General features: G+C 47.6%; 1 protein-coding gene across 7 annotated transcripts in view; it reads right to left on the bottom strand.

Annotated features, from left to right (window-relative positions):
* Positions 1–25,109, bottom strand: part of TUT4 (terminal uridylyl transferase 4) — a 2,154,442-nt gene that overhangs the window by 1,603,439 nt on the left and 525,894 nt on the right. For all 7 annotated transcript variants that reach the window (XR_011291019.1, XM_069642184.1, XM_069642186.1 and 4 more), the window contains exon 14: positions 639–1,309. Coding sequence is in view for 6 of the 7 variants with exons in the window: in XM_069642184.1 (XP_069498285.1) it covers positions 639–1,309 (671 nt within the window). In the remaining variant the exon portion in view is untranslated. The remainder of the gene's footprint in view (positions 1–638; positions 1,310–25,109) is intronic.

Below are 25,109 nucleotides of genomic sequence, written 5' to 3'. Positions count from 1 at the left end.
TTTCACAAGCAAAGACATTATCAATGCGAAAGAAAAATCTTTGAAGATACAGTGTCAAAGTAGATTATATATCATTTCTAAAATTGACAATTAATATTTGTATTGATTGTAAATTCCCCCAATGAAGCATTGCTAGCAGAGGGAATGTTGGGGTATCAGTGTATAAAAGTAATGTTGAATGAAAAAGAAAATATTTTGAGCCAAGAGTTTGATCTTTGGAAAAGTGCATTTTTGTAAATCTATTTGAGATGATGTTGAGGAAAACATTTAGGTTAGCTTATGCAAATAGATTCTTTCATCTAAGTGATTACACAATTATAAATAGAATGATGAATATTCTATTAATTTAAATAGAAAAGCACACTAGAACACATTTTTCTACTTAATTATCTAACGCCACTTATTTTATCAGCCTGCGTGTTCACCAAACCATGCGTCTTCATAGTCATGGGAGAGAAGAGGGAGTGTATACCATGAATCAAAAGAAAAAGACTAGAGACATAACGTGTCTATATTTTCATTTACAGTGGGCTCTGAAATATGTTCTCACATGTATTACAGCCTTTGGCCCAGGCCCGGATCAAGGTTGCTACAGCTCTAATAAACATAAGCATATGTTTTTCAAAAAGGCATCTTACCTTTCCAGAAGTCAAAATAAATGTGTCAAAGACATAATACAAATCTTCCTCAGCAATCCCTTCATCTGTAAGCTCATGATCTTCCAACGTGGATTTGTAAACATGTGAGGTAGCTGTGCAAGTGCTAGCAGACTCATTCTTACAGAAACACTCTACTAAATTGTTTGCAAGTTCATTTACATCCTTGGAGCATGTTGACATCTGCTCAGCACCGTTACTGATGTTTGGTGCATCAGTGCATTCTGAAGGTTCACAATCCTCGTTGAGAGAGTTCAGCTTTGACGTACAGTTATCATTAGATTTAAGAGAAACAGAGTTATTTCTTTTCAAACAATTAGCACCCTTTGTTAAGCACTGTGTAGGAAAATGTTGTTTTCCATTGCTTTTTACAAGGTCACTGTCCCTTGCATCATTCCCACAGTTGGTGTTATCCTTCTCTATACATTGTTTGTCCTCTTGAAGGCAACAGTTTCTCGCAGGTTCATCACATTTTCCAGACACGTCTGATTTTTCACTCTTTTTTTTCTTAATACACGTCTTGGATTTGCTGTTCTCTTTCCATTGAGGGCATGCAAAATATTTATAGGCTGCGCGAAAGCGCTCCAGTATGTATTCAAAGACCATCTGGCTGTTCAGACTCCGTGCAACATTGCGCTTTGGTGCAAATGGATCTAGAAACAATATTTCACAAAAAGTTATTAATAATGATTTGCAAATTATAACATTTTAAGACTGAGTAAATAATTATGACTGTACACAACTATGTACACAACTATAGGAACATTTCGATAAGGACATGTCTCACAGAAAATTAATAGTTACTCACCGTAGTGACTAACGTACTCTTAGTACACAGTCCCCTTTCCTCCATACTTTATGGGCGTCCCTTGCGAGGGACGGGAAACGGAACCTTTTTCACCAGAAAAATCTTCTTCCCCTTTAAATTTGGAGGAGCGGCCCTGGGAGCATGCACTTGCCTGACTCCGCCGGTGCCACTCCCTCAGTCCCCATTGGAGCATAGACAATATACAACGTTGCTTAATTACACCAGTATTATTAGGGGGGAGGATGGTGGGACGTATGGAGGAAAGTGGACTATGGACTAAGAGTATGTTAGTCACTACGGTGAGTAGCGATTAATTACTCTAACGTCCCGTCCCCTTTCCTCCATACTGTATGGGTGATTACAACTGAATGTAGCCCCAGGGTGGAGAGGAGCCCCTCCTTAAGCACACAGGTTTCTCAGAACCGCATGCCCGAAAGCCACATCTGACCTAGAGGCAGCGTCCAGACAGTAGTGCTTGCAAAAATCCAAAGGGGTGGCCCAGATGCCGCTCTGCTCATGACTTGCCACAGGACATGCCGTTGGAATACAACGGCTGTGGCCTTGGCCCTGACAGCATGGGCATGCAAATTGGCCGGAGCAGGCCTGTGCAGCACCCATAGGCCTCCTTGATGGCGCAACCATCCACCTCGAGATAGAGGCCTTGGGAGCCTGATAACCTGGCCTTGACCCACCAAAGGTGACGACCTTGAATATTAACGCAGGGTGCATCCGGAGGTCCCCCTTTTCCTTGCGGAAAGTGGTATAGGGCTCTGATGCCACAAGGGCCTGGATTCCGAGGACTCTGCGAGTGGAGCTGAGGCCCACGAGCAGAGCTTTTTTTAGAGTGACCAGCCTAATGTCAGCGGATGCCATTGGCTCGAAATGTTTGTGCACCAAGGCGCCCAACACTCCATTGAGGTCCCACACCGGGTGATGCTTCTTTATGGGCGGGTAGAGCCTGTGGAGGCCCGCCAGCTGTTGCTTGACCACCGGGTTGGAGGAGGAAAGAGACCCTCTTCCATATTCCTGTAGGTGCCTATTGCAGCCAGATAAGTGCGGCATGTGTCGACCTGCACTCCGGAGTGTGCGAGGTGTGCCGAGAAGGAGAGCACGTCGTCCAATGAGCACTTAAGGGGGTCATTCTCCCTAGAGTTGGCACAATGACAGAATCTAGAACATTTGCTCTTATACTGGCTCCTGGTCGCCTTGCTCCTGGATAGCCTGTGAAAGGTTCACGTGTTTCAGAGTGATCTGCACAGGAACCATGCAGCGAAGGCTAGTTTGTGAGGCGTAGGTTGGAGAACCCTGCCCCCCTGGTGGGTCAGGAGCGGAGCTGGGCTCAGTGGTCGGTGAATAGGAAGGCCCGTCTGATAGGCTGAGCAGCTCAGAGAACCACGGTCTCGCTGGCCACTAAGGAGCTATCAGAATAATGCTGAGGTGATGAGATGGTTTTATCCTGCAGATCACCCTGTGAATCAGGGGTGTGGGCGGAAAGGCATAGGCCGCCATGTAGTTCCACTGTATCTGGAATGCATCGCACAGGGAGCTTGGGCCCTGTCCCAGCCAGGAGGCGAACTGCTGGCATTTCTTGTTGTCCTGGGAGGCAAACAGATCCACTTGGGGTTGCCCCCACCTGAGGAAGATCTCTTTCAGTACCAGGTTATTCAATTGCCACTCGTAATTGTCTGCCCCCAGTCTGCTGAGCCTGTCCGTTTCCAGGTTGGATCCCCCTGGGAGGTGGACCGCCAAGAGGTAGATGTGCTCCAGAGCCCATTCCCAAATTCTGACCGCAAGGTTACATAGAGGCAGGGACCTGGTACCCCCCTGCTTGTTTACATAGTACATGCTGGTGGAGTTGTCCGTCTGGATAAGCACTGTCTTGCCCTCTTTGAGCGGGAGGAAGGCCTTGAGGCCTTCAACTCTAGGCAGGTGATGTGGGACTCCTCCTCATGTAGGGTCCAGACACCATGGAAGCTGTGGCTGTCCAGAGTGGCTCCCCAGCCCTCCAGGGAGGAGTCTGTTGTGACAGTGACCTGAGGGAGAGGCTGCCGGAAGGGTCTGCCCCTGCCGTAGGTTGAAGTCCACGGACCACCAGGTGAGGTCTGAAGGAGAGACATGGGAATGTCCACAGGCTTGGATTGTGAGCCCCTCTCCCGATACCATGAGGCTGCGAAGTGCAGCTGCAGTCTCTTCATGCATCTCAGTATTGTTGGCCCAACGCGTTTCGAGTTTGTACTCTTCATCAGGGGCAAAATAATTTGTTCTTTGAAATGAAGAACTAGTAGCCCACAATGAAGGGGTACTACACATTCAAGAGAGATGATGGTAGTCTCGGGTCTGTAACCACTACTAAGCCTATGTCATGATGGCATCAACGTGAAGCACCCCGTTGTCTATAACTATCTTGTCCGTTTAATACTTCTATATTCAAAGAAGTTGCCTAGGAGTCTGATATACTTTAATCGGCCAACACATGATATAACATGATGACAATCAATCAAATAGTTGGGATGGACAGAACTTTTCTCTCTGACTTGGTTATCATTTAATAACAAGATAACATTTTGTACAAATAGTAATGGTGTGATTCTGTATATATTGATGGAAAAAGTTACATGTATTTATTGATGAAAAATTGATATATGTTATTTTATCGGGATTACTTGTTTTATTATTTTTCTAGAACTAAAGAAAAAAGTATTTTGCCCCTGATGAAGAGTAAAAACTCAAAACGTGTTGAGCCAACAATACATTTCTACTTCTTGTGATAATAAGAAAATTGGTATTTGCATTATTTTTGTTTATCAACTCCATGTCTAATTGCCACTTGAAATTTACAAAATTCTTCTTAAAGTGGTATAATGCAATGGTAACTACCCTGTTCATAGGTGAATCACCCTGCAGAGTATATACCACATATGAATTATTGATCTGAATTTTTCAGATATTTGACAGTGTGCAGGGGACGGGAGTTACCTATCAGGGAACACTTTTCTGTTTGCTACATTATTTCCAACGTAGATGCCAAGGTTGTGACCATCTCCCCAGCACCTTTAACCCTCTAGAGCTCGTATCAAATAACATCGTACTACTACATACAAATATTTCTAGTACATAACACAAAAAGGTGTGCTTAGTGTTCCATCACCTGTTAAAAAAAAAAATGTTCGTGAGATTCTCCTTAGGCCCTGTGGTCAGGGTCTTAAGATAGGTCTTCCTGACTTAGTGGTACTAGTGATATCCTCAAGTTGACCAACCTCTATGTTATAGTGTGGCAGAGCAGCCCATGCCTAACTCTCTGTGGGCAGAGAGAGGGTAAAGGGGATTAGCAGTGCACACTTTTCATTAATATCAAGCGAGTGAATGTTCACACACTATTTTTATAAAAATATATCTATATAAATAAAGGGGACATTTGTGGATGTGTGTGTGTGTGTCTGTTCTAAATGTTCAGCATACTTCCCAACAAGCTACAAAACTGAAATGTGGCATGTCGGTTGGTTCCATGGCGTAGACAATGTAAAAAGTAAAATATATGAATAAACCTGTCTCTCATATTTTTTTTTATTAGGTATTACTGTGCGAAGGATAGGTACAACTGATAATTCTTTATATATAAGTAAAGGTAAGAGATAAATCACTACACTTAAAGGTAAGAAAAATGTGGAAAATAAAGGTGACATAGTATAAAGGTTTTTATGAATATTTTTCAGAGTTCTTTAAAGTGTATTTTCAAGAAGAGAAAAAGCAGTAACAGGTAAGCAACATACTTTTCTTCTCTTCCTAACTTTCTGGCCTAGATGGGACCTGGAGGTCGCGCTCAGTGCATTTTGGGTTGTAGTTGAAGTAAAAGAAAAACAATGTAATTATCTCTGGCGATTTCTTGTATGATGAGTCCTCTAACGTATTCCTCATATTTTATGTATTATGCGGCAGCAGTACAACTTCAGAAACGTATTTGCCCACCATGGGGCAGCATCAGCGTCGAGAGCCCTCGGTTCTCCTCCGTTTCGGGTTCAGGCATGACATTTAAATAAATAGCCGGCACTACACCCGTAACCTCAGTTTTTCATTTTGCTCAGTTGCGTTAGGTAATCGACACTGACACTCCTCAACGAAACCCTATTACTTGCGGGTTATCCTGGGCATTATGGCAGAGAAGGAGAACTCAATTTGCTCTCTAAATTGAGGGGCAGACTGGAACGGGGATGATGAGCCCGAGGGAGGAGTATCCATCAGAAAGTACATTACCAGAGGTAATTTGTTCTTCTCATGGATAGTGTCTTCCCACGGATTTCTCATCTTAGATGGAATCCCACAGCAGTACTCACCACTTTGTGGATGGAGGGAAAAGAGAGCCAATCTTGTCCCGATCCCCTTACAAAGCATCTTCTTGTAAAACAGCTCTGCCAAATCTGGCATCCGACTGTCCCAGGCATCCAGACAATAATGATTAGTTTAGTAAACGTCTGACCACATCGCTGCTTTGCAAATGTCCACAGTGGGAACACCCCATTGTAAAGCGGAGGAACCGGCCCTTCCTCTAGTTGATTGGGCGCTCAGCCCTCCTGCGAGTGATTTTCCTGCAATGCCGTAGCATTCTAAAATTGCCAATAGAATTCGTCTGCTATTTTTCTGTTCGGTTTTATTTTTCTATTTCTATCCATAAATGTGTAAGGTTTATATTTAAACTGTTTTCACATTATTAAATAAATCAATACAATTCATGTAGAGATGGTTTGCCTAGTAATGGCTTTTTCCATCTGATGTTCAGCGTATCCCACAAAAAGCTGGTGATTGTTCTGGTAATATAGAAGCTCTCGTAGGGTCCTGTGTGTGAAGTCTCCCTTCCTCCTTAGGAGGAGGAGTAAAAATATGCATGATTTATTGTTCGTTTTAGATGGAAATCCGTTACTACCTTGGGGAGGAAGGACGGACGACACAGGACAAACTCCAAGATTCACTGTATCTCTAGTAAAAACAGTAAAAGGTGGTTTGTACAACAGGGTCTAGGGCTCGCTCACCCCGCATGCTGACGTGATGGCAGTGAGAAACGCTGTCTTCCAGGAAAGAAGCCTCAGTGTATTTGTTCAAATAGTGTCTATTAAAAATGTCAGTACCAAGTATAGGTCCCATGCCGGCACCACAAAAGTTGTTGGAGAAAACATATTTGTCAGTCGTTTGAGGAAGTGAACGACCTAATAAAGTAAAGTACAAGCCTTGGTCAAGATTTTATTTGAAGATAGAAAGTGCTGCTAAGCACCCTTTAACTGTAGCCAACTGGAGACCCTGTCATGTGACAAGAAGAAAAGCATTGCAGCAATGTCACATGACAAAGCATCCAACTCTTTGGCTCTACATCAACTGCAAAACGTCTTCCATCAGCAGCAGTAAAAAACATTCGATGCTGGCCTTCTCATCAACAGCAACACCTCCATGATGTATTCTGAAAGGCCCCATTCTCTGTACCTCATCCTCTCAGAAGCAAGGCATGGAAATTGAGGGTACAGAAGTTGGGGTAGAGGATAAGACATCCTCCTTGCGAGAGCAAGTTCGCTCTCTTTGGGAGGCATCATGGAGGGCAGATGGCCAAATCCAAAAGGTCCAGGTACCACTTCCTCTAGGCCTAATCTGGGGCTATCAAGATCATGGTTGCACCAAACCTCTTCAAACCTACTGGTATGTGATTTGATGGGAATCTGTCGGAACACACAGTGGATAATTCCAGTCCACCACATAAGTGTCCCTCAATGCTATGGTCGGGGAAAATTCCCTGGAACAGAACAGCTCACACTTGCTGTTGGAGCTGGAGCTGCTTGTGAACAGGTTCTCTTTAAGGACTTCTCGCCATAGCTCCCACTTATGGTAGAGCAAATCCTGCCTGCTCAGTGTTTTCACGATCGCATCCTCCTTCCCGGCCAGAAGAATTGCTGATATGGAGATTCATCTTTGCAAAGACCAAACCTAGAGATGCATGGCGCAGCGAGCGAGGTGCCTACATCTGGGCATACCTTCTCTCAGATAGGGAGACAAATTACAACCAAAAAAGTGTGATGGGTAGAAGGTTTTGAATAAACCTGAACTACTAGCAATGCTCTTGGCAACCATCCACACCACCGTTTTTTAGCCTATCTGCACCATTGCAAATCAGTCGCATACTGCCACCAAACAGGGCACAATCTGATACCCGCAAACAATCTCTTGTTACGAACCAACCCTCTGAAACTCGATCCCAGTATCAACTTGGAATGCCCCTACAATTCCACAATTTTGGAAACCTCTCAAAACTTGGGTTTGTTAACAGCCCCTGACCATGGACTAATCCCAATGGACACACAGAACAACTCACAGTACTGTGCTACAGTTTTTTTTTTTTTTAAACAAATTTATTTTAAAGCAAGGCAGGACAGGTTACAAGTAACATTGCATGGCAACTTTGCATGTCATTAATAGTTCCTTCAAGTCCGTAATCTTTCTCCCCCTCACCCTTTCCACTTTCCCAACCTCAAACCCCATTCCCCCTCCTCCAGTTCTCCCAAGCCACATCGCAGACCGCCGCTCCCGTCTCTTAAGGGGCATCCTGATCTCTCAGAGCCCATTGGGTGTTGATCGGTTTGAATGTCAAGGCGGGGAATCGCTGGTCATAGTCCAGTACTGGGGCCCAGATGTTCTGAAAGCGGTGCAGGACCCCTGCTCTCGCCACAGTGACCTTTTCTGCGATCAGGATGTCCCAAAGTTTACCCCACCAATGAGCCATGCAGGGACCGTCCGGGGACTTCCAGAAACGGGCCAGCACAGTTTTGCCTGCTAAGAGGCATTGCATTAGTAGTTTTGCTCTATTTCCAGAGCGGGGGTAGATCCCAGGGGTCGGGACCCCCAGTAGGATGGTTTCAGGATCCAGTGGGAGGGCGGTCCTGGTAATCTGTTCGATGGTCGACAGGCACCTAACCCAAAATTGCTGAATCATGGGGCAGGACAACCACATGTGAAAGAAGGAGCCAGGCTGGGCGCAGCCCCTCCAGCAGGAGGGGTCCACTCGTGGGTTCATATGGTGTAATCTGAGCGGGGCTAGTACCATCGCAGCATGAGCTTGTATGCGCATTCCTTGTTGGTGACACAGGAGGATGAGGTGTGGGTGCGTGTCCAGATGTCCACCCAAGTTTGATCGTCAATCGAGTGACCCAAGTCTGCCTCCCATTGGGCCATGCATCGAGCCTTTGCCACTAGGAAGTCCCCCAGGAAGTGTCTGTATAGGGTTGAGGTTCTGCCTGTGGCGGGTAGGTCCTTAAGTGTTAGCTCAAGGGATGTCAGAGGGCGAGTGGCCGCCTGGAGGGTCTGGGGGTGGGAGCACCAGTGGCAGAGCTGGCAGCAGGTGAATCTATCTCCCTCCTGGAGTTGAAACACCTCTGCATTGTTCGAAGGTGCGGGGTTTGTTCCCAAAGTATTGCTTTTTTCGATGCACCCATCTATCCAATTTTGGAAGTTACGGGGATGAGTCCCCTGCGAGAAGTTCGGGTTATGAAGGATTGGTGAGAGAGGACTTTGGCCTCTCGGGATTCTCTTCCGTTTCAGGGCCCAGTCCCAAGAGCTTAGAGTGTGTTTGGTCGTCCGCAAAATGTTCCTCCAGCGATCTCTGAGGGGGGGGCTGGATATGTGGGAGGAATCGCAGGGGGAGCGGGAGTTGAGCTTGTTCCAATTCCACCTATCTGGGGCGGGCTGTGCTCATCTGCCAGGCGTAAATGTGTGCTAGCTGCGCTGCTGCCCTTTATGCCTGGAGATCAGGGACCCCCAGGTCCCCGAGCCTGGCATTACCGACCAGGGTCTTGTGGGGGATCCTGGCCTTCTTGCCTCCACATATAAACTTTAATATTTTCCTTTGTAGATCCTGAAGGGCTGGTGTTGGGATGGACACTGCGAGGGAGGAGCAGGCGTAGAGGAATCTCGGGAGCAAGTTCATTTTGCTGCCCGTGATCCGTCCCATTAGTGAGATTTCTTGCGTGGTCCAGCTCTTCAGGTCCCCCTCTAGTTCTCAAAATAGTCTGGGAAAGTTTGCCTGATAGGTGTCTTTCGGGTTTGCCGAGATGTGAACTCCCAGATAGGGGATGGACCGTTCCCGCCACCTGCATAGGCACAACCTGGTTAGTGTTTCCCGTTCCTCTCGCCGGAGGCCGACGCCCAAGGCCACTGATTTGGAGAAGTTGACAGTGAAGCCGGTGACCTCCCCGAAATTCTTTATTTCTGCCAAGGCGTGCCTCGCTGAGGTGCTAGCCTCTGAGAGCGTCAGCAGTACGTCGTCAGCGTACAGTACAATTTTGTGTTGAGATGGGCCCACCTGCGGGCCCTTGATGAGCTCGTTCTGCCTGATCCTCTGGGCGAAGGGTTCCATTGTGAGGGCGAAGAGAAGGGGAGACAGCGGACAGCCCTGTCTTGTCCCGCAGGACATGGGGATCAGGGTTGTTTTAGGCGCTATGTAGTTGGCCAGAACCATGGACCGGAACACTGGGCCAAAACCAAAAGCTTCCAGGGTGCACTCCGTGAATGACCAGTCTACCCTGTTGAAAGCTTTGGTGGCGCCTAGGGCCATCAGGACGAGGCCTTGGGAGTTTTCGGTGGGTGATGTCTATCAGGTTCAGGGATCTCCGGATATTGTCCCCCGCTGTTCTATGCAAGATGAAGCCCGGCTGATCGGGGTGGATTATGTCTGGAAGTATGTGCGACAGCCGGTTAGCCAGGATCTTAGAGTAGAGGTTGGCATCTATGTTCAGTAGGGCGATAGGTCTGTATGAGGCTGGGTCTCTCTGGTCCTTCCCTGGTTTAAGAAGGAGGACAGTTGTGGACTCTTGCATTGAGAGGGTCACTGAGCCCTTCCCCTTGAATGAGTTGAAAAGTGTCACCATGTGGGGGATCAGTTGGGGTTTGAATATTTTATAGAATCTCGAGGAGAACCCGTCTGGGCCCAGAGCCCGCAATTGAAGGGCTTCGATAGCCTCATTGACCTCTTTGTCTGTTATTGGAGCCTCCAGCTTCTCTCGCGGAATCGGGAAGGCGTGGCACGGCGGCCCTCCGCAGGTATTCCTTTTGTTTGGATCGGTCTCATGGGGGTGCCGTCGTGACATGGGTTAGGTGGTCCACTGCTAGTTGTTTCATTGTCTCAGAATAGTGAATCACCCCTTGTGGGTCTCGGAGCCCTGCGATGGTATTGGTGCGTCTCATTTTGGCCGGGTTGGCTACCAGTAGCTTGTTAGCCTTGTTGTTCTTGGCATAATGAAATGGTCTGTTCTTGGCCAGTAATTGCGCAGTATGCTCCGCGTAGTGGGCCTCCGGCTTCTTTCTGGCTGAGCGGAGGGCTCGTTGAGATCTGAGGGACCACCCGTTCTTCTTTTGGGCTTCTTCTGCTGTTTGCAGTTCTTCTTCCAGGGCTTGCCGGATTCGCCTCCATCTCGGTGGAATGCCACCCCTTGGGCTATCAGTGCTCCCCTAACCACTGCTTTCATGGCATCCCAGTTGTTAGCAGGGGAGGTTCTGTGACCGGGTTCTCCTCGAAGAAGTTCCTAATGGTGGTTGCGATTTTGTCCCTAGTTGGCATGTCATTGAGGATCGGGTCATAGAGCTACCATCTACGTCGGGTGTTAGCTTTGGGGTCCTGGATGCGAAGTTCCATTATTATAGGAGCATGATCTGATAGGATCCTTGGGCCGATGGATACCTCTTTGTTGAAAGCGAGGGTTTGGGGCAAAGATAGGAGGATGTCAATTCTAGAGAAGGTTCGATGAACATGGGAGAAAAAGGAATAATCTTTCTTGGTGGGGTGGAGCACCTACCATGAGTCCACTACATCCAGGGTCCTGAAAAGGCGCAGGAGGCTGAGGGCCTGCGTGAAATACCCGGGGTGGTGGGGTGGGATTTGTCTTTGATGGGGTGTGGTACTCCATTGAAGCCTCCTCCTATTATTGTTTGGCCTTCCACGAAGCCTGAGAGGGAGGAACCCAGCGAGTCGTAAAAGGTTGCCTGCCCCGAATTGGGGGCGTATACTGATACAAAGGTATAAAGGTCCCCCAGCAGAAGGCATTTAACAGTCACGAAGCGGCCCTCTGGGCAGGTTATATAGTCCAATATCTGGGGATTTAGGCCTTTCTTAAACAGGATCGCCGTGCCCCCCTTCTTAGAGTCTCCCGAGGCAAAGAACTGGCGTGGGTAGATACGGGATCAAAGGCGACCAAAGTCCGCCAGAAGGAGGTGAGTTTCTTGGAGCAACGCCACCCCGGCATCCACGTCCTGAAGTTTCTGTAAAATTGACTTGCGTTTAGGGGGTTGTTGAGCCTGTTAATGTTCAATGAAAGGCATCTCAGCGTCTGATGCTCCTGGGTCAGGGCCTCAGTTACCCCCTGCTCCGAGGGGGGGGGGGTAATCGGTAGATCGCCCATTAGTTGCCATCATAGGGGTGATTTGGAGGCGTGCTGTCCTGCTCTTGGGGTTTTAACACCGGCCCCCAACGGGAGGCCAACTTTTTAACTGGCGGGGCGGGCAACTTTGTGAGTGCTGCCCAAACCCTGGCCAACAGGGCCAATGGAGACATTAGGAATAATATGTGTTTCCAAGGACTTTAAGATGGAACGAACCTTGGAATGGGCATAAACCGTGGACGAAGCCCGCCACAATGGGTGACCGTAAATTTGTGCAGGGCCGGAGCTGAAGCTTTGGGTTAGCAAAGGGGGGGGGGGGTCAGGCGCCTAGGCAGGTAGTGTAGTAACGGGTCTTTTGGCATAATTCAAAGCCTGATTACCTCCTCCTGTTATTTCGGGATGCTCTCGACCATGAGGACCGCCTAGGTTGCGGGGCAGGGCCTGACTGAGGGCTCCCTGTTGCCTTCGGTCTCGGCGAGGCGGCCCCTTTGGGGGGAGGACGGGTGCATGATCTTGGCGGCATCTTCCAGGTGACTGACTCTCTTGAGAGAGCCATTAAATGAAAATTGGAGTGCCGTAGAGGAAAAGCCATCTGTACCGGACTTGTCCTTCCTGAAGGAAGAGGGCCAGGGGTAGTACTGTGCTACTGTTAAAAGATGCCAGCCCAAAGGTTGGCTACCAAAACTTGTAACAGCGCTCCGCTGTTCTAGAGCTTGAGCTGCACTTTAAAAAATAAAATAAAATCTGTAAAAGATCTGTCATGTTGCCCGAGAACTGGGACTACTGTGATCTGAGAACCCGCAGAAGGGATCTCATTCTCAGTCTAGTCTCTGGCACAAGAAAAATGCAGGATTCCATGAGGCCCAGCAACCTTAGAAAGTCCATGGCTGGTAACGCTTGGGTGTCCTGAAATTTCGAGACCATATGCTGGAAGTTGGTAGCACTGTGCTCTGGGGCAAAAGCCTTCCCCTTTGGTTGAATTCAGGACTGCTCAGATGAATTGAAGCATTCGGGAAGTTGTCATCTGGGACATCTTGAAATTGAGGGAGAAGTCCAGCTTGTGCAAGAAGTGGCAGAGATGGTCTAGATGTAGTCAGGCTTGCTTCTCCAAGTGAAGACATGAATCCCCTTCCTTCTCAGACTGGCTGCCACAACGGACATCAGCTTGATGAAGATCAGGGCGGAGGCGAGCCAGAATGGCAATACTTTGAATTGCTAGTGGGTACCACTTTTACCACAGTTGTCTCCTGCTGCAGTAACGGGTCTGTGATCGATGCAGAACCACCACAGGCACAATCTGTGAGGATCGTTAAATGAAATTTAACCATCACAATTATTAGTGCTTCAAAGCAGAAGGCTTCGGTGACGATATTGCGTTGAATTTGTTCAATTAATCATGAAAGCGAAATATTTTGCTGAGGTGTGAGGTGTTCTGATTGTTGCATGAAAAAAGGAACCAAGATCACGGTGTTCGTGCCGGCTATTTATATTGACGTCACGTACGGACTTGAAGTCGAGGAGTGTCGGGGGTTCTTGATGCCGAGACCATCTGGTGCCCCTTGGTGGTCAAAAAAGTTTCAGAAGTTGAGCTGCCGCCACAGACTATATCTGAAACGACAAATCCATGGGAGGACACTATTCATTTGAAGTGTAAACATCTGCAAAAGTGTTGTAAGGAGCAATTTCTGGTGTTCTGGTGGAGTGATCCCAACAAATTACTCCTTGTGGTGAAGCGGGGGCCATGGATAAAGAAAGGGCAAAAGACTCGCCAGCAGCATCCTGCAGTCAGAAGAGCAACACTGGGTCCAAAAATAAAAGGCAGTTCTGCAGCAGAGAGTTGGCAGTTCCCAGGGATGGTTGCTGTGCATGCAGTTTAGTGACCAGCTGACACAGTTAGAATAGGAAACACACTGACCTGTAGTTGTCTCTGGGTTCACGAAAAGTGTAGGGTAGTCCCTGAATCTGTCAGACTGCTGAGTGGAGACAGGGGGTCGTGCAGAATGGGGGAAAACCCCTTAAGGAGGGGGAAAAAAAACCTGTAGATAGTCCATTCTTCTGTCTGCTTGATGGAGGTGGCGTGAGAAACCTAGGGGTGCTCACCCTACAAAACCCCAGGGAACCAACAACCAGGCACGGATCATCGCTGTTGGATTCCATCCCTGGGGGAGGACAAGCGAGAGAGGATCACCTGGGTGGAGGACCTCTGAGGACATTAGGGAGAGCACCATTAGGTAAGACATGGGGCCTCATTACACGGTAGGCGATAAGGGTTTACTGGTACCGGTATTTTACCGGTACCAGTAAAACCTTACTGCCTTACTACGAGGTCCCTTTGCGGGTTGGGGAATTTAACGCCTGCTTTTTGCAGGCATTAAAAACCAACCCGCAAAGGGACCAGTGGAGCTTATTACGGTACCGCAATTTGCGGTACCGTAATTAACACCTTCCCCATTCCCATAGAGCCCTTTGGGGAAAAAATGGGAATGGGGAAGGGCAATGGTGGAAGGGGGAATTACAACCCCGCCAACCTTGGAATGGGGCGGTAATTGCCCTTTCCACCAAGGTGGTGCCGGTATTTTACCAGCATGAACCATGGCGCTAATAGCGCCTTCCGTGTAATGAGGCCCATGGTATTCCCCCTCCAAACTTCCAATGCCCTCACCAGATATACCCTCAGCTTTCATAGGAGTTTGTCATTTTGCCTCAACCTCATCCCAACCATGTCCTTCACGATGCAGAACCGTTCCCACACATATTCATACGCAGTCCCCCACTCACTATTCCCAATTCCACACTCCCAAGTCAGTACTCTAAGAAAGCTTGACCGAAAGGTTTGTTCTCTTAGGAACCCTTTCAAACTCATTTTTCACCCCATTATACCAACCACAACTCCTCCCATAAGCCTCACCCTTCCTACCCTTTTGACATGACCAAGACGAGGAAGAACAAACCGGGAGCAATGAGGATTACCCATTGGAATCCCTGGTCCATTGACTCCTATGCCCGACTGCCATTTTGTCACACCAATGAGGCCAGCCAGGCCCAACCCTAACCACACACATGCAGCCTGTTAACATCACACAGGTGCTTAAAAGAGAAATCAGTTGCTCTTGGGAAGCCAGGAGGGTGCTGAATGGCTGAGACCGGCAGAGGATTCCTACCTCAGACCCAAGCACTCAGGGAGCAGGAGCAAGGCCGAGCGCACGATTAGACAGCTACACCAAAATCGGCAGTACAAACGAAGGTGAAAGGCGGTGAGACCTGGAAGGATGACAAAGGGGGAAAATAACCTTGTCCTTTACAACTCAAACCCGCCAAGCCTCTGAAAGGGAAATCATAACACTGAAAGTTACAGCTGGCGTGTGGAGGAGCAGATGTCAAAGGTACACGGCAGGCTCCCGCATTGATAGCACAGGCGGGGAGGCATGCTGGCTACCGTGGTACTGTCCTTGACTCCAGAGGCAAGACCAGCCGGTCGGGTTCAACACAGCCAGTGAGTCGGAGGAAGCTGATAGCAAACCGACGTGTTTTGAACCCAAGGTTGCAAGTGGCAACATTTGATGAACACAGGAACCTGAAACAAAGAGCGTGTGTGTATGCAAACTTTACTGAAATCCCACAGAAGGGCCAGCTGCAGACTGGTCAGGCGCCGTAGGAGTGCTCAGTCGAAGGACTCTCGCTGACCCCTTGAGTATTGAAAACCGAAAGTACCATAAGACCCTAGGAAAGGGCAACGTGATATGTCAGAGTGATCCTACAAAGGCCACATCAAATTCTTTGTACAATTGAAAGTCTCTGACTCATGTATGAGAGAAAGCTAGGGGAAGGGAACCCTGCTTTTTGAGGAGATTGTGACCTGTGAGATAAGGCAAGTGTGAACGCGACAGAGGGATGCCGAAATAAAGCTAGGAGAAGGGAACCTGTTTTTTCTGAGGAAAATAAGCAAATCAGCGAACTGTGTTGAAATTAGATGAATTGTGTGAAAGAAGGCTGTGGTGAACCCGGCAGAGAGAGGCCCACTTTGCAAGGAGGATCCGAGCCCGGCGGAAGAAGATCCTAGGGGCAAAGGGCAATTGCTGAAAGGTATAAGATTACCGAAGTAACTTTTGTTTGTTGTTTTTGGTCCAGCAGGCCTTCTAAGGCAAGAGACTTTGATGAAAGAGATTTGGCCCTTGAAGTTTCCGGTAACGTTGAACTGGAACTGTCAGCCTTGTGCTGGAGAGGCCCAGGAGTGTCCTGTGCTTGATAAGGGGGGGGGGAGAGAGAGACCCAGCCATACCATCCTGACGTATCATTTTGTGAACACTTCTTTCTTTTCTGGATAACATTATCCCACACTCTTTTTGTGACTTAGTGGTAAGGATTGGCAATAGTTTATTTTAGTAGAGGCCCTTTTTATTTGACAAGACGCTACACGGACTGCCTTATTATCTGATGGTCGTAGCTTGCTCACATCTTCACTTTAGGTTTAGTTTAGGTGTTTTTTTCTCACCCATTATAAAGTTCAATAAACACCCTTGAACTGTAATCACTTGTGTGTCTTTACTGTTGCCACTATGAGTTCCTTACAGTGGGTTCCGGGCAAGATGAGAAGAGGGGATCCTGAGGTTTGCAAGTATAGAGCAATAGCAGTGAAACGGTAGAGTAATGCTTGGGGAGCCAAGTCAAAGGAGGCAGAAGAATGAAAGGATCCAAACAGAAATATGTCTGTTAAGTACCTGGAGAAGATTACTGATGGAAGTGATTACCAGAAGGATGGTAGAGGGTGTAATCTGATGGATGTAGGATCAAAGGAAGTGGAAAGAACAATATATGCTTTACTATGAGGGGAAGCAAAGCATCTGCTATACAAGAACAGTGAGATTGTGGCAGGTACATCGCAAGGAGCGGAATGGCTGGGACTGCAGGCGATGCGAGGAGCGCATATGGATGAGCTGCAGGTATCGCAAGGAGCGCATAAAGCTGTAGCTGCGGTCCCTGTGCGGGGCGCCTGCTGCAAGTTAACAGAACGGCCAATGCGCCAAAGTCAAAAGAAAGTCTTGCTGTCAGTATGCGGAGTGAGAGGGGGCTGGACGGAAAGGTTTATGCAGCAACTGGGAATCGCTGCAATGAACAAAGGTGCAGAGTGCTTAGGAAAGGAGCCCCAGAGCATGCACAGAAAAGGGGGAAGCAAGAGGCACAGTTGGGTGGGGAAGGAAAGAAGAAAGCGCGAGGTGCACGAGTGTCAGGGAACTGAGGAGAGTCAGCAAGAACTATGAGGATCAGGGTATTACCGGGATCGGGACGGTAGTTCGAAATAGCTGGCGGCAGGCTTCTTGAAGGAAGACTGGCAGGAAAGCACGGCTGCTGGCAACGAAAGCCACACATAAGCAACACAGCGTGCTTTCTCTACGTTTAAATAGGGAAGTTGTACTTGTTTTGTGCGTGGTGCACTAGACTGCATTTGTCATTACTGTGTCCAATGTCGGTGGCCATCTTGGGTGTGCTCTTTGGCATAAATGGATGCGTTTTAGCCTCCATCAGTTCCACAATTTCCAGCAATGGGGCTATTCTTGACACCAGATTGGGTTCCAGCGATGAAACACTGGTGCACTGAGGGAGCCAAGACCTCTGAAAAGGGAAATTATTGAAGATATTTTGGTTCCCTGGTTGAGGGTTAGACACAGAGGAGAGGAAAGGCAAAAGTGCTGCACTCAGCGGTATTCAATGCAGGGTTTCCATGTCAACTTTAGGCACAGCATTCAGCTTTGGAGGATGGATTCAGTTTAAGAGGATCAAGGAAGAACAAAATATTAAAGAACAATTCTTGCTAATACACACCAGAGAGGATCCGCCATGGAAGGACCGTGAGGAGTGTTAGGCAGAGCAGTTGCAGGATCAAATTGTAGCACAGGCTCCTGGAGCTCACCAAACATGGTAGATTGAGCTGGACGGCCTGCCTGATTTTGTGGCATGAAAAGTTTCATGTAAGCTTGGCTTCAGATTCCTGGCACTGAAGAGCCAGCCACTTCTGGATCCAACGAGACAGGCATGGTTAGGTGCTTCAAAGAGGGCCTTCGAGCAGGTGCTGTGATCTAGCTATCTCAGTCAGATCAGGGGGAAGGAACACAGCAGTCAGAACCTTCTGGTCTTCTGGGGCGGTAGAGCCTTGCAGTGTGATTTGGTGGTGTGGTCACGCAGTAGGCCTTACAGAATGCATGCACACAGATCCAGCTGTAGACGAGGTGAGTGGGCATAGGTGTCTGCTTGCATCCACCAGAGACCGCACCAAATCGCACACTAATCATAATTCAAACAGGGGGTGGTCAGCCAATTGCTGATCACCCCTCCAAGCACACCTTTGCACTCTGGCAGGGCTCTTGCACAAAGGACTGAATCCACACTGTTCCAGAAAGGCATTTGCATATGCAAGTCAGAAATGGTTTCATGCTGACTATAGCCCCTTGTTTTGAATGCAGATATCCAGTGACTGCCTTCATTATAAGGTGTGCCATTACTCAACTTCCCACCAGTTGAACAAACTGATTAGTGAAGCCCTCCAGACTGTGGTAGGATGGAATTTTCGAATCACCACTAGTGTGGGATTCCAAAAGATCAACCTAGTGAATAAACAAGGGGTTTTCCACAGTCGGTCTAACCAAACATTCTCACGGTTGCATTGGCTGAGCAGTAAGTCTTAGTGCTTAGACGTAGGAGTTTAGGGGGTGCCATAGGAAGGTACAATACAGAGATAATCAAGTAATAGAGGTCCACACAGATCCCTAGGCTTAAACACATGCAGGTGAAAATCAAAGGTAATATAAACTACAAAAACGGTTATCAGCACGTGCATGTACACAAAAGGTAGCTTCATAGGGGTCTACACAACACTTCACATTTTCTCACTGGCATAAGGAATGATGCAGTGCAGTACCACATATGTTTGAAGTAACGTGCGGGACAAAATAATTTGTTAAGAAAAAACAAAATATCTCATAATTAGAAGACACTTAGTTTAAAACTTAAAAGCAATCCTTCCCTAGCCCGGAAAAAAACATTTTCTGAAGGAATTCGTTCTCAGGTAAGTCTGGATAGTGGTTTAGGAAATCAACGTTCCTTTCAACAAGATTTGGCTATAGCCAAAAGGTAAGCTCTTAATAGTCAAATTTTTTGGTTAATTGGTTTTTATTATAACACAACTGCACTACACAAATCAATTAGCAAATCAAAATATCCACAGTTACAAGGTTTAAAATTCTTCAAACAATAAGGAAAAAAAGCAATATATAAAGATCTAATCCAAATGAAATAATCCATAGCTGCCATAGGGAATATACATAAAATACATCTAATAGACACCGAAGACAAATAGCAGCTTAAGTCAATGAGAATTGATTTCCCATTAAAATTCAGAACCAGAATTCAGTCCAGAATAATGCATTAACACCACGCACAAGACAAGCACAATATTTCTCTTAATAACTGTAGCTTTGGACAATCAATAAATATATGTTCTAAAGTTCCTATGTCTTTGCAAGGTCTACAGTAACGTGCCTTTCTGGAAGTATAAAGACCAGCACTTAAGATTCCATGCGTGGGCAGCAAGTTAAAACAGATTCTTTAAAATATGTATCCATTTGACATTTCAAGTGTCCCTCTTTCACAACTGGCTGGGAAAGCCTGCTGCATACGGGTCGGAAAAAGCTGACCCAGAAAGATAGCTGCTCCTTTAAGAACTTTTAAGTGATGGGACTATCTTGCGTACGTGCCCAAGCCCCACACTTCACCCCTACGTCACCAACTGTCCACACCCAGTTCCTGATTTGGCCTACTCGTGGTTCTGATCAAGTATATGCTTTTACCACGGGTGGCTGGGTGGGTGTTGGGAAGGAGGGAGAGCAAGGACTAAGAGAACCTGAATCACCATGAAGGTAATTTTTGTATGTTACTGTAGTCCTGCTCACCCTCCTTCCCAACTGTTTCGACTAGACTAAAAAGCTTCAGACATAGTAAGGATGGGGTAAACCGCATATACCAGGTTCAAGAGAATACATTTTGAAGCAACTCTTGGCCGAACCTGGCATCTTTCCTGGAAGATGCATACAAAGTGTAATACTTGCAGAATGCAAGAGGAGCAGCCAAAGTAACAGCCCTGGAAATTTCAGCAATAGGGCCATGCCTAATGAAGGATACTGATGCTGCCTTGGCTTTTGTGGAGTGAGCCTGAAGTCTTTGCAGAGGCGAAAGGCCACTCAAGTCGTAAGCTTTTGTAATGCACAAGACATCCCACCTGGCAATTAAAGCTTTAGCAGCTTTATGACCAGGGGAAAGACCACCATAAGTGACAGAGTTCGTCTGATATTCTGAACTATTTCAGGTCCAGATTATATGAGGCCTGCTCGGCCAGTAAGGAATGTGGTTTGGGTTGGGTTGGAAAATCGAAAGGAAAATCTCTCGGTTCAGATGAAATTTTCATACCACTGTTAGGCAAGATTTTTATTCCTATGATAAATGGTCATCACTTGTGCCAACCCTAGAACTTTTTGCTGGACTTGGTGACTATTTTTCCTTGTACCTGGGAGAGAGGAATCTTTCTCCCCCTTTCACCCTTTCTTTTACTCTTTGTATTGGGATCCTTTTTTATGTCTCTCCATACTGTATGTCCCTATAACCTTTGGACTGAATGCATTTTCCTATGGCATCACACAGCATTTTATGTGCAGTGTTGATAGGTTTATTATATTCGCTTAATATACCATGGGTGAACTACTGTTCCTAATGTATAGAGGGATGTTCATCCCCTTCACATTTTCTATGTGAGACAAGCACACCCCACTTCATGTGGAGTGCTGGGGAGATGCACATTATCCCCATTCTCACTGACCTAGTAACATTTGTATTACTGTGTCAAGCTAACTCTAATAGCTGGTGTTACGTTCACCTGATATCCACAGGGACGCCACCCAGCCCTGGTTGGATGATTTGCACTCTCGAACCCTCTCCCGGTCCCTTGGTAAAGCCTCTGGTTAAATATGGGTCTGTAATATAGGAGAGCTGGATTCAATACCAGATTGTCTTTACGTTTTCCCACCTCCCTTGGCTTCAACTCCTTCCTCCCCCTTGCGCCTTCTCCTCACCTTAATATTGTAAAAGGTGGATTCTCCGCCTGCTCCTCGTAGCAGGGGCGCCTAGATGTGGGGGGTGAGCAGCGACCAAGTTACTTCACTGGTGCAAGCACCCCTGTGGGAATCCAGGCCTGCTGCGACTCCGTAGGTTTGCTGCTTTACAGACTTTATATGCAGTTCTTATGTTCCTCTTAGTTTGAATAATAATTTCTTGCTTCTTTCCTTTTAGGTATGGAAAGGTATTGTGGTGTTGTCATGCAGTTTTAATATGAGCATGGGCCGGTAGGTGAACGTGCGGTGTGCGCGATGCTGTCCGGTGAGTAATGCGCGATGCGCTGCGCTGTTTCTCCTTTTATATTGCTAACCTGTGTCTTTTCTCTCCTTGCAGGTCGCAATGTTCCTCGCCGAGCGCCATGATGTTCCAGCAATTATACTGACCAGGAGATGACTACCCAGGTAAGAATCGTGTGGCTTTCTTCGTTCGGGAGGAAACGTGAGTAAACGCTTATTAATGCTGTCTTTCTTCCTCCTCTTTCCAGGTTATGGTATTCCAGGATGCATGCGATGCCAGATGATGGAGTTCGTACCTTCAGGTGAGTGGAACTGAAGTCGGCGATGGATTGAAGACAGGATACTATTCCAGGTAAGTTTCGTAGTGTTCTTTCTCTCTCGGCAGGTCTTTGGTTTCAGGTAAACTGGCAGCAAAGAATTGGACACGGTGAGCGTTACGCTGCCCACAGCAGAATAACACGAAGTGTGTTCTGCTGTTTGGGTGTGGTATAAATCGTCTCAGGTAAAGTAGTCCAGGTAAAGTAGTCCCAGGCCTGCAACACCCAAAATACTACATCACATAGCTCAGTTCCTTGTAACTGAGCTATGTGTGTGCCTCCATGTTGGCTGAACTCCCCCCCCCAAGTTAAATAGTCGAAAGTAAATAGTCCCATTCTAATGTTGGTCTTCATGATGGTTATGAGCCTGGCGCCAAAGGCACCAGGACTGACTCCAAGAGTGTCTTGGATAAGGTTTCAAGGCCGCTGACCTGGCCCTAACTGGAAGGCTGACTTGCCAGTGAGGGCCAGGGTTAAGGGTCATGACAGCTGGTGGCAGTGAATATACTTTAATTACATTTTAGTACATTTTACACCTAGGCTGTCAAACCAGCTGCATTAATGCACCGAAGGGTCACCATTCATGTAGAATGGTAGTTTCTTTCTTCTTTCGCCATTTTGAGTGTGCTTGTCGTTTCTTGGGTCTTCTGCCGTCCTAGGTGGGGTAGGTCCTGGTTGGGGTTTTGTCTTTAGCGGGAACCCTTTGTGTTTCCCACCAAGGCTCCAGAGTGTCTATGAAGGAAGTAAGCAAGAGAGGAGTCTGAAGCTCTGCAGCCCTTTGTCTTCTGGTGTGTCTGAAAGGAACCAGTTCCTACTGGGGAGCTGGCTGTCCTGATTGGACAGCCACCCGTCGCTTTCTGTAAACTGCACATGGGTTAATGGATAAAAGTCAGATTCTAGAAGCTGAAGATAAGTTGACCACTGGACCTGAATCCGAAGAGGAAGAAAAGAAGGCTTTAACTGATTTCAGCTACCAGAGAGCTTGCTGTGTAACTGAAGGCTGAAGTAACCCTTCCTTCCTTCCTTCCCTCCAATCGACCTCGGGGTCCAGAAGACAACCCCTACCTAGAGGCTGGTGAAACTCACTAGTCTTCAGATGACCTGCAAAATGAGCCATCCCTCGATGTTCTGCAACCTCGCTGGGCTGGAAACCGCCAATACCAGGGGACTTGGGCATCGTCTTCCGAAGACTGATTTGCGCTGAAACTATGATGGACTCCTCCAGAGACATGATTCAAATCCCTGAAGTACCCTCATCAGAGTACTGGGCCGAGAGAGCAAAGAGAATCCGATCGGCGAGGAGGAAGCTGGTTATACAAACCCTGCAAAAACTAACTAAGACGGGGATTGTGAAAAACGAGCCGTGTTCCGGGGACCACTTAAACACAGAAATAGTAGCGAGGTAACACTGTACAGTGCAAATCTGTAGGCTCACTTGTGCCAGAGAAAGTAGAAAATCTAACACAGGGGATAGAGGACCTGATAAGGTATCCAGGTCCCTCTCCCAGCACAACGAAAAATGCACGCCACCTGCAGGCATAGATGGACTTACTTCGTAGCAGGTCCCCGTGCTTAGAGGAGAACACTGAGGATATCATCTGACAAGTCCCACTCCTTGTATCTCAGCCTCTCAGTAGCCAAGCATGAAGGTTCAGGATGCTGAGGTTCTGATGGATAACAGAGACATGTCCAGCAACTTGAGATACAACGTTTGCCGGGCCCAGGCTGGGGCAATCGGGATCAGTGTGGTTCTGAACATAGTTTCCTGAGGACCAGAGGGATGACTGGGATTGGCGGTAACAAACAAACTAGGTCAAAAGTTCACTTGACCGTCAGTGCGTCCCCTACAGCTTCCAAACGAGGACATTCCCATGAGCAGAACACTGAAACACTTTTGCCACTGAAATCAAAGAGGCACACTTGAGGAGTCCCTCACTGAGAGAAGATCTCCTCCAGAACTTCCTTATATCTCCCAACTTGTGGGAGGCTGAGTTCTGTCTGCTCAATGCATCCGCTGTGACATTCTCCCATCTGGCCACATGAGCTGCCGTCAGGGAGACTCTGTTCTCCAGAGCCCAGCACCATAGTTTCATTGCTTCGCTGCACAGAGGCAAGGACCCCACTCCACCCCATTTGTTGAGGTAGTGCATGGCCAATGTGTTGTCCGTCAGGAACAGCACAGTCTTGTATTTTATTGAGCAGGAGGAAAGCAACCAGAGCCAGCCTAATCGCTCTCAGCACGTTGACATCTCCCGAGCCTCTACGCGAAACCACAGTCTGCTCACTCTAGGATCTGGCAAGTTAACACCCCAACCGGACAGAGATTCATCTTTGAAAATTGTCACCTGGGGCCAAGATTGCTGAAAAAATGCACCTTTCAGCAGGTTGTCTCACCCGGCCCACCATGTTAGGTCCAGAGCCATCGGACCATGCTAGGTCCTGAGCTCCGACATGTGGCCCTCGAACTGCAACCATTGGCAATGGATATGCCACTGAAGCGATCTCAGGCACAAGCTTGCCTCCGAACCATTAGGATACAGGAGGCCATGAGGCCCAGAAGGAACAGGAAGACCATGGCCCGGACTTGTGTCTGTGATTGAAGAACATTGATCTTCCGGAAAATGTTCACAAATCAATTCCTTGGGTGAGATAGTCCTGCCCAGGCAATTGTCCAAGACTGCCCCAAAGAATCGGAGAGACTGGGACAGCAGAGCCTGAGACTTTTTAAAGTTCAGAGAAAAGCCCAAACTGTGCAAGTGAGTGCATGTACGTTTGGAGATGTTTCGACACTAGCTCCCGTTAGTGAGCTCAGACGAGCCAGTTGTCAGGTAGGGAATGACATGGATGCCCTCCCTCCTGAGTCGAGCCGCTACCACTGCCAGCAGTTTGATGAAAACCTGAGGTGCTGACGAAAAACCAAACGTCAGGACCCTGAACTGGTAATGTCGTTGGCCCACCACGAATCTTGGGTATGTTCTGTGCTACAAATGAATTGGCACATTGAAGTAGGCATCCTGAAGATCGAAGGAAACCAACCAGTCCTGCAGATCGAGGGCTTGCAGAATATGGGCTAGAGTAACCATCTTCAACTTGTCCATGCGAAGGAACACGTTCAGTAGCCGTAGATTCAGAATGGTGCGCAAGCCTCAGTTCTTCTTTGGCCGCAGAAAATAGATGGAGTACCACCCATTCCCTCATCCTGATTGTGAAATTAGTTTGAAAGCATTCTTCGCCAGAAGCTGATGGACACCTTCCAGATGGATAGTGTCCGGAGAGAAAGGGGTAGCCAGTGGACCGTGGTCCAGTGGACATGGAGAAAAGGAAGGCAATACCCCTGATTGATAACCTGCAGGATCCAAGCATTGGATACCAACCACTCCCTGCTGAACAAGAATAGCCATCCCCCCACCTAAAGTTGACGGGTGCTGTAGTCGGTCACTGAGGTTTTGTACCCTCGGGCGCTGACGTCGACCGCAGACAAATGTGCCTGACCATTGTGCTAGTGGAGAACTTTGCCATGGCACAAGAGG

Source organism: Ambystoma mexicanum, chromosome 1q (genome assembly GCF_040938575.1).
Source record: "Ambystoma mexicanum isolate Mex_15411 chromosome 1q, UKY_AmexF1_1, whole genome shotgun sequence".
Taxonomy (NCBI): domain Eukaryota; kingdom Metazoa; phylum Chordata; class Amphibia; order Caudata; family Ambystomatidae; genus Ambystoma; species Ambystoma mexicanum.
This window is presented reverse-complemented; position numbering and strand designations above follow the sequence as displayed.